Source organism: Ctenocephalides felis, unplaced genomic scaffold (genome assembly GCF_003426905.1).
Source record: "Ctenocephalides felis isolate EL2017-DRISC unplaced genomic scaffold, ASM342690v1 CF-g0.4_SCAFFOLD_00014, whole genome shotgun sequence".
Classification (NCBI taxonomy): Eukaryota; Metazoa; Arthropoda; class Insecta; order Siphonaptera; family Pulicidae; genus Ctenocephalides; species Ctenocephalides felis.
In genome coordinates this window covers 1-15,368 of record NW_020536168.1, presented here as the reverse complement: position 1 = coordinate 15,368, position 15,368 = coordinate 1, and the positions used below count along the sequence as shown (strand labels likewise).

General features: G+C 28.9%; 1 protein-coding gene across 2 annotated transcripts; it reads left to right on the top strand.

The window, feature by feature from the left end:
* The first annotated feature begins 6,788 nt into the window (after window positions 1–6,788).
* Window positions 6,789–7,656, top strand: LOC113380208. Of its 2 annotated transcripts, none has more exons than XM_026619757.1 (3): window positions 6,789–6,859; window positions 6,925–7,236; window positions 7,315–7,656. In XM_026619757.1, the coding sequence occupies exons 2-3, from the start codon at window positions 7,119–7,121 to the stop codon at window positions 7,524–7,526; spliced, it is 330 nt and encodes a 109-aa protein (XP_026475542.1). In that variant the 5' UTR covers window positions 6,789–6,859; window positions 6,925–7,118; the 3' UTR covers window positions 7,527–7,656. The 2 variants fall into 2 exon arrangements, with proteins under 2 accessions (XP_026475542.1, XP_026475962.1); XM_026620177.1 differs by having other exon boundaries at window positions 6,826–6,859; window positions 6,935–7,236.
* The last annotated feature ends 7,712 nt before the right edge of the window (window positions 7,657–15,368 follow it).

The window sequence follows — 15,368 nt, the reverse complement described above, 5'->3', positions numbered from 1 at the left end:
CAAAGTCCTAGGGTCTCCGCTCAAAAACTGTTATACCCAAAAGAGGCAAGCATTGCTCCAAAGCGGACAACTGGCGTCTAATTACGATTGGATCGCTGTTGGCAGGCCTTTCCCACTTCAATAAAAGAATGAAAAGTGATTTTCACAAGTTTGAAATGTCGTGAAATTTATTGCACTGTGTAGTTGTATTGGACGGAAAAATACAATAATTTGCGTCCATCGCGGTAAGAATTCGGACAAGAATACTAGAAATGAAGCTGGACAATAAAGCTCTGAATTTACCTTCTTCCACAAAGTTACCAAATTCCAATTATAAATTACCATTTGTTATCGCTGGTGACAATACCTCTTGTCTGAAAGAAAATTTATTAAAGCCTTATCCTAATAGAGGTTTGACCTATGAAAAAAAAAATTAATTATAGATAGAGAGCTCGAAGAGTGATGGAAAACGCTTTTGGTATCTTAGGAAAGAGGTGAAGCCATTTACTAACGACAATACCTCACAAGGTGAAAAAAATTAAAACTATTACATACGCATGCATTCTGCTTCACAATTATTTGCTATCCAACAAGAGTGCATGCCAGTGGAACCTCACAATTTTCACAATTAAAATAACTCTGACACAAACTATGTAGAAATAAAAAGTGGGCTTCTCGTACAATTTGAACTTTGGATTGCATTATTCACAAACAATCTCTTGTTTCAAGGAATATGGGTAAAGTTCTTGCAATCATCGACAGCGAATTACGAGATTGCTTGGAGATTGCTTAGTGATAGGTTCGGAAATAAAAAATTAATAATAAATAACCACATAAACAGATTGTTTAATTACTTCCCGATAAAAACAGAAGAGTGAATAAAAATTCAAGGTGTTTAGAAGCATTAGGACAGCCTGTAGAAAATTGGGATATAGTAACTTGTCATGAATGGTAGCTTTCCAATAATAAAAATTTAGACTTATTACAGTTTCCCGATAAAGTTCCTCGATTATCGGTTCCTGGTATTTGAATTGTTTCACTGTGAAAAACAATTATCTATCAAACCTTTTAAACAGTCAGCAGTCAATAATATTAACCACAAAACCTTAGGCTATATCAAACACATTGCAATGTATATTTAGAAGCTGATAGAATAATTAAAATTTGTAATTTTTTACGAACGTACATAAAACATTGAACTTCCATTGTATAATACATTAGGAATGTTTTGTCGCCAAAATTTCGTCAGAGCTTCATTCCTGTAATGAACACTGTATTGTTAAAATAGTTGACCTCCTCCAATTGACACACAGGCAATTTAAATCACTTTTAGAAGAAATGGAAAGTTGACCTCCCTTTATGTCGGCATATAAGCCATGTTAGTCGAGGCAATGTCTTGAATAAGCCTGTGTCATGTCTTCCACACATTAAAATTCTTCTTAATGAATAGAACAACATTACCCCGAATTTAACGATGAAGAATGGTTATGCAAATCGATGTTTCTGACTGATATGACTAAACATCCCAATGAACTATACTTAAGATTGCAAGGAAAACGCCAAACTGTGCTCGAACTTTTGAATGTTGGTCTTCGAAATTGACATATTTTTATTTGATATTAATACTAGTACCTACATATACTTCCAAATGTTAAATCACTTGCAAATAAATCGACCCATAGACAAAGATAAACTTAAAACCTGTGTTGAAGCACTTAAAAATGGATTTTCCAGAAGATGCAAAGACTTTGAAGTTTATGTGCCTATATTGTCCTTCCTCATAATAGATATATCTTTCTCATAATTAGATCCATCAATGACACCATTTGATTTTTCAATTTTGAGTGGATGAATGTAGACAATTTTGAAACAGAACTTATCGAACTAATATCTTCAGAATTATAAAATAAAATTTAATTTTTGAATTTAGTTTTTAATTCGGAATACAATTATAATAAATCTTTGTGATTAATATCAATAAAGATGTGTGTAAAAACAATGCACATAAATGTGTTAGCAGAATGATGTTAGGCAACTGTAACAAATTTAAAACAAATCAGTCACTAATTAGCATGTACTTTGCATTAGTATGTTCCAAACTTCGATCAATCGATTATTTGGTACCCTCAGCTTAGTAATAACTCCGATGCGCTAGAGAAGGTTCAACAATAATTACTAGAATATCTACATTTCAGAACACACAAAATTTAATCCGAGCATAAACTTTGGCCACAATATATTACTAAATGAATTCAGCATATCATATCTTACCACGCGTCGTTTTACTGATATACTAACAGTTTGTTTCTATATAAACTCTCAAATTTATAAATTCTCTTCAAAATCTCAAATATTTTACAGGTATCCTATTCCTCTGTTAAATTCATCTATAGTACTAATGTCCTCTAACTTGAATTCAATAAAGATACCGATGTTCATAATACACCAATAAAACAACTAATTACCATCGGCACAAGTTAATCTTGATACTTCTTCACAATTATGTTACTTCCATGAAATATAATTTAGTGTTACAGTTAATAATTAGATAACATTTTATTTAATGTTATGCATTGTTATATATCATACTGCGGATATTATTTTAATGTAAATTCTATCCTTTGTACTCTTATTTATTTAAATGTATGTTATTATTTATCATTATTGCTAGATATTATTTAATAGTTATAATATATATTAAAATTAAAAAAAAAGAAAAATGTATTGTTATATTATACATGGTTAATTATATTCTTATATCATGGGTAATTATAATTGTTTTTGTAATAAAATTAATAATAAATAAATAAGTAACATAGCTGTTGTTATTGCTTATAAGACCAGCAAAACTTTTGTAAAAAAAATTTGTGTACCATTACACATAGGTAATTGTAATACTATTTATAATACTCACATTATATATCACAAATTTTTCCAATAAAGGTCTTATGCAGATTTACCTAGTATATGCCAAATAAACATTATAAATTTTGTATAAAATTCTCATTGGCATCTGATGTAGAGACAAAACATGGGGTAAATGGCTGCCCTTATTTAGGAAAAGTTTAAGCCCAAAATGCATCAACCCCTGTTAGCAAATTAATCAAATGAAACTTCTCGAATCATATACTATGAAGGGTAAAACTTTTACACTTGATAATTTTTTTTATAAGAATGCTTCTAGCATTCAAACTTAAATCTAGCTGGAATTTTATGCACAAACAAGAGAAAGATACCAAAAACTTGATTAATTATTGCATCACAAAATATCTATAAAATCTATAAAATATCAAGTGTTTTATTATTCGATGATATCTATAAGTTTACTTAACTACTGTAATCAGTTTTGTTCAACTTAATGTCACAATAAACATGTTTCCTTTCTGACCAGTCATTTTGACTGGTATTAAAAAAAAAGAGACAAAATGGCTGGTAAATCTAGTAATGAAATTTGTTTTAATTATTTTACTTCCACATCCAATTACAAAACAATACTCAGTGACATGAGAAATTATCAATAAAATGGTTGGTCAACAATGTGTTAAACTGAACAGTAATAAGTAAACAAAACCATTTAAGATAGAAAATATATAAATTAATAAAATGATATCAGATCATCAAGGTGAATTAATTAATATTGGAGAAAGCAAATCAATATTTTTTGCCAACTAGAGATAAAATGTGTCTTAAAATGTTTCATAAATTACAACATATTTAATTATTGCGATCAAATTAACTCTGTTATAAAAAACATGCAAACACTTACTTAATATGATCTCTTACCCCAGTTACCTCAAATAGCTCCTAAATAGAGGATAATTTTGTTATGTAAAACATTCATCATGTTGAATAGCATTTCTTCACCGACACCTAAAAATAAAAACTATTATAATATTTCATATAAAAAATAAAGATATTAGGTTGTTCCAAAAGTAGTTTCAGTTTTTATAGATTTTTTAACAAGTCATTTTTGTGTAATAAAGAAATACTGTATTAACTTATGTATTGGCCATTTAACTCAGACATCTTCATTCAAATTTCTAGAAGTAGTGTAATTCCGTGATCAAATTTTTTGGTTGTTATTAACAAAAAACTGATAAAGATGCTTCTGGACTCCCTCATTTGAAGCAAAGGTTTTACAGTCTAATAATTATTTTAGTAACAGAAACAAATAATAGTCCGATTATGACATGTCTGGAGAATACGGTGGGTGTGGCATTGTGTACCATTCACGGTATAGAAGTTGAAGTCATATCATATAGTTCATTTTCCATGAAGTATATCCCATAGTTTATTCAGCTGATCACAGAAGGCATCTGAATTAACCGTTATGCTATCTTGAAATAACTGGAAACAGACATGACTTAAAATCTCAAACATTTTTCATTCCTAGTGGTAATTTTTTTCAAAAACCAATCATTTTCAGGACGTTTCAGAAGTGAATCGCAGATATTAATGCGACGACACAGGTTTCTCTCTATGAGAACCTGGGAAACTGATACATTGAGCTTTGATAAAATCCTAGACCTTTCGAGTGGTCATGAACAATTGAATTTGATAATTTTTATCATTTGTAATGTTTTTTACAGTTAAACAGTAAAATATGTAGACAATGCAGCTAATTGTTTCCATATTTACAGAGACAGCATCCAACAACAACTGTGCATAATTGATCAGCATTTTTCACATACCTTAATACAACCTTAACAAGTTTCAAATCATATAATAATTATAGGGCTCAGGTATGATGTTAGTTTAAAAAAAAATACAATTAAATATGTGGTAAAACAACGAAGCTACTTTCCAAACAACTATTGTTTGGATTCCCATTTTAAATAGTATTAAAAACGATTTCCATTTTAAATGGAATTAAAAAGAAAGAAAAGATGAAATGCCCATAAAAGAAATTGTTAAAATATATTTAGCATGTGCTTTGTCATAACCTCACCCTGAAATTGAAACAATATCGTAGAACAACGAAGTACATACTCACTTAACAATCATAAATAAGACAAACTAAGTTTAAAATTAAATTAATAGCATGGCACAAAAATAAATACGAAATTCACAAGCAAATGCAGAATAAAATGCTGTCAAAGTTATGAGCTTTATTCACGAAATTAATCTAATAAGCTTAATGATTAATTCATTAAAATACTAACCATAAGCCTGTAAATAATTATATCGCCAATTAAGGTCATTCATCGTCCATTAAAACACTGAACATAAACAAAATAGAATTTCCAAAACTCTAGGCAATATAATACCCAAAACAGACATGTTGAAACACATCCGAAGCACCGAATGACATAAATTACGGTTAACGAAGAATAACGATGAGTGTCCTTATCCAGTCACTACAATGTTCCTTTTTGGGGTGTGAAGTTTGCTGCATTATACGTCAGAAGTGTTTCACATTCGCTGCAGAGTTGAATGGGATTTTAGCGTTATTATGTTTTATTTTGTGTGTTTTTCATGCTATGTGTTCGTCTGTTCGTCTATTCTCCTGTCTATTCTTTTCCGGTGTTTTTTTGCTACCTCGGTTTTTAATTATTTTGTGCGTTATTAATACGGTTTTAGTATAATTTTCTTGTGAATCGTGTGTTGCTCGTCATTATTATATTAACATTTATTTTTTTAATTACTAAGTTTATTATTTTGTTCATATTTTTATAGGTTAAGGTCTTTTTCTTTGTTTTTACGTGTTTTATAGGTTAGGGTTATTATATTACTATTTATGTTCTAGCTATTTTACACTTTTTAGATCGCTTTAGAAGTAGGTATTCCTGCATTATTTTATTTTTAGACAAATATATAAGGTACGTTTTAATCACTTAGGTTAGGTTGCATTTCAATTCATAGCTAGGTTACATTTAGGTTAGATTTCATTTCATTTAAGAATTTCATATATATCTCGTTAGTTGATTCCTACGTTACTTTTAGCTCATATTATAGGTTTAATATTTTAGTTCATATTTCTTTTTTATACATAAGTTATCTTTTAATCATAGCTTAAGTTAGTTTAGGTTTATACTATAATTCAACCCCTTTCTTTTTTATATTCAATATGAAAAAGCAAAACCAATGTATCCATTGCTTTAAAACTTTTGCTTCCACTAGTTCTCTTTGCCGTCACAACAGGTTAGTACATCACATACAGCCTAAGGAGTACTTTCAAAAACTCTAAACTCCAATGCACGTATTTTTATGATTCCCGAATTAATCCAGAAACATCCCTTGCGCTGCATTCTTATGCTCTACCCTCTTCATTAATTCCTTCCACTACTTCTTATTCATGTACCCTTACTGCTTCACAAACTTCTTACACAACTCTTCCTGCTTTGCCAAATCCTTCTACATCATTTCCTTCTTCACCAATACCAACGACATCTTTCCATTCATATGCTCTTCCTGCTACATCAATCCATACGACATCCTTCCATTCATATGCTCTTCCTGCTTCACCAATTCCTACAACATCCTTCCACTCGGATGCGCTTCCTGCTTCACCAATTCATATGACAACCGCTAATTCAAATACTGTTTCCTTTATTCGACGACCATCTTCCCCACTACTTTCCCAATCATCCAGATCGCTCCAGTGACCCCAACGCAACCCAGACCCCAAGATAATGCTTCGCTGTACTCAGAACATTTTACAGGTATTAAAATATAAGTATTATTTAAATATATTTAATATTACATCCACAAAGTTACCATAATTGTTCATTTATAGGTTCTCCAAGGGTTCTCAGAATTACTTGCCCCATTGAGGATTGCGGGAATGCTTACACATGGTACAGCACACTACAAAAACATATTGAGTGTCATCATCACATCAATATTGAACACAAAGACAAACTGTTTTCTTCTATTAATGGTTTGTCAACTTTTAATTATGAAGATTTTCAACAAACATTTCTATAATTTCATCTTTTGCTATAGATTTTTACAGCTGGAAAACTGAGATGGAACAGAACAGTATTACGTCATATGTGAAGGACACTGCAGCATACATAACAAAAGACAATTGCTGCACCATTCAATATTATAATTGCCATTGATCACACAGTTACCAAACAAAGGAAACATGTTTGAGGGGTAGCAAAAAAACTGGCCATGCTTGTCCCTCACGAATTATGTGCAAGGTGTATAATGACGGACATGTTGAAGTTGATTACTGGAAGACACATGTGGGACATGAAAATTTGATAAAATATGTGCGGCTGGATCAAAATTTGATCAGAAACATCAAGGGTATAATTAATTTATTTTCATAAATGCAATAATCACATTGTTGTTAGTTCTTTGCCATTTGTAATATATTTTTTCCAGATCAAATTAAAGCAGGCGTAGATGATGACTTTATTATAAAAAACATACGTGAAGATTGTTATAACAAAAAATTACTGAGACCACTGAGAGCTTCCATGATAACGAAGAAAGATTTATGGAATATAAAAAGGCGGGTGTTACCACCAAATGATACCTTTATAAATAAAAATGATTCAAGAAGTGTAGCCGATTCTTTGCATTTAATGCTGTAAATAATTTAATTATCTTCATAATTAACTATTATTGATGTTTGCTTTATTTGCATAATTCATTTAAAGTTATGCCATTCATTCAAGTTATGGAAATGTGTTTCAAATTGTAAATATCTATACATTATATAGCCTTGCCAGTATCATAACACACTGCTTATGTGTGCATTTTTGTATCTAACGACAAATAATTTAATTATGTTAATTAAATGTGATTGGTATTTGATTTATTTGCATAAATATATTTACTATACCATACTTTAACAATATTATGGAAATAGGTTTTAAATTGTAAATATACGTATATTAATATGTTCTATAATTTCAATAAATTTTTATTATTATAAATGAATAGTTTTTCTTCTTTTATAAGAAACAGTATATTTTTGATAAAAAAAAACAATGCTAAAGCTTATGTTAACGCATTAATCTTTTATTTGTTGACCAAAATTAGGTTCAATTTTTCAATACCATACGTACTGTTAATTTTATAAAAAGGTTGGAAATAATTTCAAATGCCTGAACAAAACTTAGTGGCACCTTACAGAACTCCATCTAATTGATTGAGAATTTAACAAATTTCAGCTATATAAATGCACGTCACAACTATTTCGACAGATTATTATTCACATTTTTATATGACAAGAACTTTTTCGGAGAAAACAGTTGTACGTTTATTTAACTTACTGAATAAAACTTCTTATATAAGTACTACATTTTACCACTTTCAGACTTAATATGATTATTACTATATACTATGACAGTACTAAATCCTCTACGTAATATTATGATCGTAGAGAAAAATTAAATATATATAATATATTGATATACATTAATATATGAGAACTGAAATTAAATTGTAACTGTCACATTGACGTCTATGAACTGTCATTATGCACTAGGATTATTTACACTTTTATATTGGTACGCCTGCTTTGTTTGTCACCTGTTCATGAAGTATATTGTCGTGTCAAAAAATGGCCGCCAGTGACTGGATGAGGAACCGTGTAGAATAACGAAGTAACTTGGGGAGCAAATGTAAGGGCATCGGCACACTACCACTAGGTTACGATTGTCGCTACGTACGACAATCGTAATGATAAAACCCAAAAACCTAAGCATAGATAAAATTGGATATAGTTGTTTTTTATTAGATAATTAACTTCCCGAAGGAGAAGTTTATGTTTTCATCAAAAAATCCGAATCGCTAATTTTATGTTTTCTCGACGTTTCAAGCCATTCTGAATCGAATGAGATCAAATTTGGAAAAAGTATGTGTGTGTGAACAGATTTTTTTTTTTTTTTTAAACTCATTTTATTTAGCAATAAGAAATACATTAAGATTCCTATGAGCTAAAATGACAATGTAAAAGCGAAGCCTAAGAAGAGCTCCAATGAGATCTTCTCAGTTTAACAATTGCTATAATAATATTATATTAGACCTAATCTAAGACTAAGTCTAAAGGCCATTGTCGTTTCAATCTTCTTATACCATAAGGTTTAGTAATTTCAACTATAGAGAGGTTCGAATGTGAGTCCAGTTTGCGTTTGTATTTTTCATTGAATTCTTGGAAAGTTAAATGCACCATTTTCATCTTGAGGTCGCTGTGAATGGTTCATTTGTTACGTACCATGGAGAATTAAGAATTGTACGTAAAATTTTTGACTGAGTTCTCTGCATTATAGCTATATTAGATTTGTAAGCACATCCCCAGAGCTCAATTCCGTAAGTCCAGATTGGTTTGATAATTGATTTATATAGCAGCAACTTATTTTCAACAGCGAGCTTAGACTTTTTACGCAGAAGCCAATCAAATTCTTTAAAAAATCAAAAACTGTTCGAAAGATATTAGTTGGGAATGATACTGATCAGTTTTAGGTGAAAATCTACCGAGCCGTTTTCCTGTAATTGACTGTTGAAAAAAAATTTAAGCCGATTTTTATGGAATTTTTTTAGCGATATATACCATGGTCTTATAGAACTTACTGAAATATTACGGCCTTACGACAAATCGTTTGATTTTAAAAATTCATCAAAGTTTGAGAAAATGAGTAGCTCTTTTGAAATTTGTCAAAAATAAAATTAGACTATTTACTTGGTATAATGTTAGAGTACTTGGTCTTGAACATAATAAACCATTAAAGTCCTGAAAACTGGTTCAATTATAAAAATTATTGATTTTTGAAAATTTGCTTTTAGAAAATACTCCGAGTCAAAGTGTTCGTTCGTTTTCAATTATGTGTAATAAATTCACTCGGAATACTTTTAATGACTCATAAATTAATTTATTTTTTATTGATTAAGTCGATTATTTAAATATATAGGGAAGTTCATGTAACTTGCCTCAAGGCTAAATACCAAACCAACTAGTTATTTTTACAACTGCCTCGAAACGGACGAGTAGAATATTTGATATAAAATTAGTAAAAAAATTGATAGAAAACAGTAGGCATTAGAAAAATACAAATCATCTGACCATTGCCAGTGATTGTTGAAGATCTTATTTATTGTTGATTAATGCAGAAGAAATTTTCTTTTCAACCTGGTCCTGGTGGAGTTGTTGTGAAGTTTTTAGCGAGCAAGTGTACGATTTTAATATTTAAGTGAAAAAGCAATTATTCCATCCTTGACTGAGCTTAGTGCTTGTGTATTAACCGATTTTGGAACATTCTTTGGTGTTTTCAAAATTTCTTTTAATACTTTATTTTGGAATCTTTGAATTATTAAAGCGTATGAGTTGGAAGTATGACTTTATATAGGTAGGTAATTTAATTATGTGTGTCCAGTTTTGATTTTCTACCGAAGAGGCAATAATATCTTATCCTTGCCTCTTCAAGCTGCTTCTTCTTTCTCTTAATGTTCTCTTTACAAGTTAGTCTTTTATTCAGGTGTAAGCCTAAATATTTGACTGTATGAGTTTGTTCCACAACTGTGTCATTGAGTCTTACTGCAGGACAAGTCCCTTTGCGATAATTAGAAAAGATATAATAATATGATTAAGAAATAAGAAATAGAATAAAATAATTATAATAATAGAATAATAAATTAAATATGAAATATAAATTTATAGGAAAATAAGAATATAATGAGTATATAATAGTATAATTAAATAAAATAATAAGGAGAAGAGCATGGTAAAGGAGTAAAATAGTTAAAGATTAGAAAAAAGATCAATCACAGTAAGTAATAATTATATTCGTATCATTCTTAATTTAACTTTCAAGGTAATAGAATTAGAATAAAAAATAAGAGTATTATAAAAATATAATAGCATAATAAGATAATATAATGATATATTAATAATAAGAGCATGCGTTCAATAGTGAAAGATAAAAAGACGATCTATCACCTTGAGCTATAATTATGTGAGTATGTTCTTAATTTTACAAATTTTTACAATATATCATTGCAATGCACTTAAAAACTCGGATAGAATCAGTTTTTTCTAGTTATAATAATGTTAGCATTACATATTGGTATAGATGAACCACTTTATTAGTCCCATTCTATTAAAATATTTACTACTTTACTAATTTATTAATAGACATAGACATTTTATCCAACGATACATATTATAAATATAAATATTTGTGCAGTTTTTTCATAATTTGAAACCATTTCATTTAATTAATAATATGATTAAAATATTTAAATTGTATTTAAACTAATCCAAAAGAAAGGTGTGGCAGTTTATTTTTACTTTTAAGAAAAAACTAAGAATACAAACACGTGCTTGTATGCCTTAAAAGTGGAGCTCATTAGTCCTAATTCTAATGAATTCATTAAATATTTAATAATTTTTTTTAAATTAATATTTTAGGATGCTCTATTGGTAAAACTTATCATCGTCTTCAATTTCATTATTTTTTAAAAAAAAATGATCACAAAAAAACTGAATGACTAATTAGTACCATTCTCAAAACTAATCTTTTGGACGGCTTTTTAATTTCCAAAATCAGTTCAAGATTTTTTGCGAAAACGTAGACGAAACATTTTGCAAGTTTTTCCTAATTTCAAAGAAACGGCTTGGTCGATTGTTTTGCGAACCCAATCAAAGCATCTCTTTATCGAGTTTCATCATATGGCTTTTAAATATTTGTAAGCAGTTCAGCCATTTTTAACAATAATTCTATGAAACTTAAACTTTGACTCATCACAACACCAAAGCGACTTTTCACAAATATCTAACTGTAAAATTTTATAATTATACAATTGACGTATGGCCGTAATATTTAGTATGTTTTTCAAAATCATGATCACTATCATCACAAAATCATTGGTATTTTAATACAAAGAAACGGTCTGGCCAATTTTTATCAAAAATTTATTAGCACGATTTCCAATCAATATCTTTTAAATAGTTTTACAATTTCAAACGGGCTTAAGATTTTTGAACATACATGGACTATATTTTTCTTTCTCTGGTAATTATTTGGGCAAAATTAGCTAACTGGACATTCTGGAGAAAATAAACCTCTCATTCAGGGAAATAAAAAGAATGAAACTTAATTTTATTTATTTTGTCTATTGACTTATAATATGCGGTTGTTAACAAATATTTTCAAGCTATATGCATTGGAATCTAGAAAATTACTTGTTATTGAAATTCATACTTGAAATTTAAATAAAATAAATTGTGTAACTCAAATAAATATTCACCAAGAGGGTATTTAAGTCTAAAAGTTTTAAGAAATCAATGTTCTATTCTGATATTCACAAAGTTTAATTCTTCAAGAATATATGTGATAAATTCCTCTGTTTTATTCTCCGCAAAACTTTAAACATGTTTTTTTATCGAAACTCGATTTTTTCAACTTCTTCTTCTTCTTTTCAACGGGACAGATTTACTTGAAATTTCTGCAGATTATAAATAGATTCTTTGAAAAATCGTTTGATTTTTTCCCAAGCTTAATTTATGAATAGAAAAAATCAGGTAAAGAAATCTATGCAATTTATTAATTATAAGTATAATATACATGTTTAAATGTTGATTTATAATTGACACCACAAACACATAATAAAACTGCAAAGAATTTGTTCAATATATAGTTTTTTCTGAAAACATTTTGCATACATTACGATCTTTCTACTTCTATTATTATAATTGTTAGGGCGCGAAGTTTAAAATTACGGCGACGTCTAACTGGTTGACTGTCGTTTTACTTCTCTTAACCACTACACTTTTAAATATTTGTTCTGTAATGTGAACTACTGGTGTGATCGGTGATTATTTAAGTAAAAGGCGACGTTTGATATTAAGATTAGTTTATTATAATAAAATATAGTGATTATAATAGCATCAGATAGTTGGTGTTTCTTGAAAGTGTAAATGAAATGCAGACGACGATCATTTTGCACCCGAAGTGTGAAAGACATGCAGACGACGGACTGCATCGCCTGGCAATAGTCAAATCGAATCAGAATACGGGACGAATACCCTTACAAAAAATAGTTCAGGTTAAAATTTGCTAGTCTTATTTGGTTAAACGTAGAAGTATGAATATATTTATTCTTAAAATATCTTTGCAATTATAAATTCTTAATAATGATCACATAATTGAATTTCTTTTATAATTTGCAAAGTGTTTGCAGAGACTCTGGCCAAACCGATTGCTATGCCATTCATTTAAAATCTACGTTCAAATAAAATGTATTAATAGCGTTTCTTATTTTAAAACACATAATTAATTATTATTATTTGATTTCCGATATTACAAAATTTAGGTGTTGTATGCTTTTCATTACCTTTGTCGAATGCTAGCGATTAAATCATCAAATTAATTATTTTAAGATTATAAAATAAATGTTTAAATAATAACATTAATAAAAATTTATAACTATGCGAATTTTGATCATTTTAATAGTTACCACTATTAACCACTGGTTCCATCTTCGTTAATGATAATGATCGATAGTTGTATATGTTTTTCCTAGAGAGTATATAAAACTTCCAGTGTGATTGTATTAACAAAATATAGGCAAACGAATAATGTTAATATAAATTATATAATATTGAACAAGTAGCCTTTAATTATACACCTTATCTATGATTATACACTACACATCCTTATATACTTAAATAAAGCATTAATTTTCTTGATTCTCTAGAAATTGTTTAGAAATACTTAGCAAAACAACGTTGCCGGGTCAGCTATTTTGTAATAAAATTTTTTTGGAACTGTTAATCTCGTCGATTACCGTCGTAGCGCCGCTGCGCTCTCTCGTTATTGACAGGTGTGCCGACACCCTTACGTTTGCTGTTCGCTCTACTGTTATTAGCATTCGTTTTCTATGGACATATGTCGTTGATGGTTTTAGAATCTCGCATTAGATTCAACAAGTGTGTTGTGATCATAGATAAAAGAAGAGTAGTTTATATGGTTCTGATTTTCAGTCCGATTTTGTTTCAATTCAGTGATTTGGTGGATAATTAATGATCTACATTGGCGATAACATTATTTGCAAGCTTTTGGTTAGTACTTTGACGGCTTGATAATTTTGCTTATTATTTAGTACATGACAAAAGCAAAGAACTTTGACAGCATCTTATTTCACTTTTGCATTGATTTGGTATGAGAAATATTCGTTAATAACGTTCGTTTTTATATTTATACTTATATTTATTGCTGTGAATTTGTTGTTTTGATTTAATTTTAAACCTAATGTTCGTCGTATCTGTGATTAATAAGAGCGTAGGCAACTTGTTGTTTGTGGATATCGTTTCAAAGGATAGGTTATGGCTAAAACTTATGCTACAATTCCAAATATTTCTTTCGTTATTTATTTACCTCTTTTTATAGTTATATTAAAATAATATTTTTATATCATATATGAATTACTATAGTATTTTATAATTTCAGATGCCGGTGAGGAAACCCTATTCTACATGTTGGAGGCCCATGTGAATGTTTTATTGTACAAAACCATCTTATATTTAATAACGTTGTGGATGTAAGTACCTGCATGTTTTTTATTGCAATGGATATATTCCTGATTAGTATGATGAAATGTTCACGAAACACTTTAAGGCACATGTTATTCGTAGTACATGATTTAAATCTTAGCCATTTGATCTACTATTAAACTGTATTCTGCAAGTTAATGAAATATGCATCTTAATTTACTAATTTCTGTCAGTAATTGTTGTCTGTTTTAATATGAATTCAGCAGTTAATTTACGATGTACATATTTTGCTATTGCCAACAAATATGATTGTTATTCGACACTTTCCATCCTGCTATAGATATAATTTAAATGGTTAATTTTAATATTAATTTGTCATGGAAAAGACAAAAAAGATTAAATACTTCTTTTTTATTTATGTATATTACTTGTTTTCAATCTGTTTAATTTTTTTCATATAGAATCACCATCATTTTTACTGTATGGCAACTGTTTATCCCCTTAAAATTGACAAAAACTTCACTTATTATTTATTTATGTTTTTTTTTCAACAGCAATAGTACAATATTGTTACATTTTGAAGTCTACAAATTCTAAACTAAAGAGGTAATATGTGAGAAAATTAGAGTATTAAGAGTTCATAGATAGCTTTGTATATATACATAACACTTAATATAAACTACAAATATATAACATTAAATAAAAACTAAAAAATTAAACATTTAATAAACTATAAATCACTACTTAAGACAGACTTTTAAGGATAATTTTTCTGGCTTGATTTTTTATATTGTCAGACAGACCAAAGATATCAATCTCAGAGCAAATTCATTTATTATTTTTGATATTCTGAACATTGGTGCGTGTGAAACAAATTCGGTTTTAACTGTAGGTATTTCCAAAGTTCAGTTGTTACGTAACTTAACATTTCATATGACAA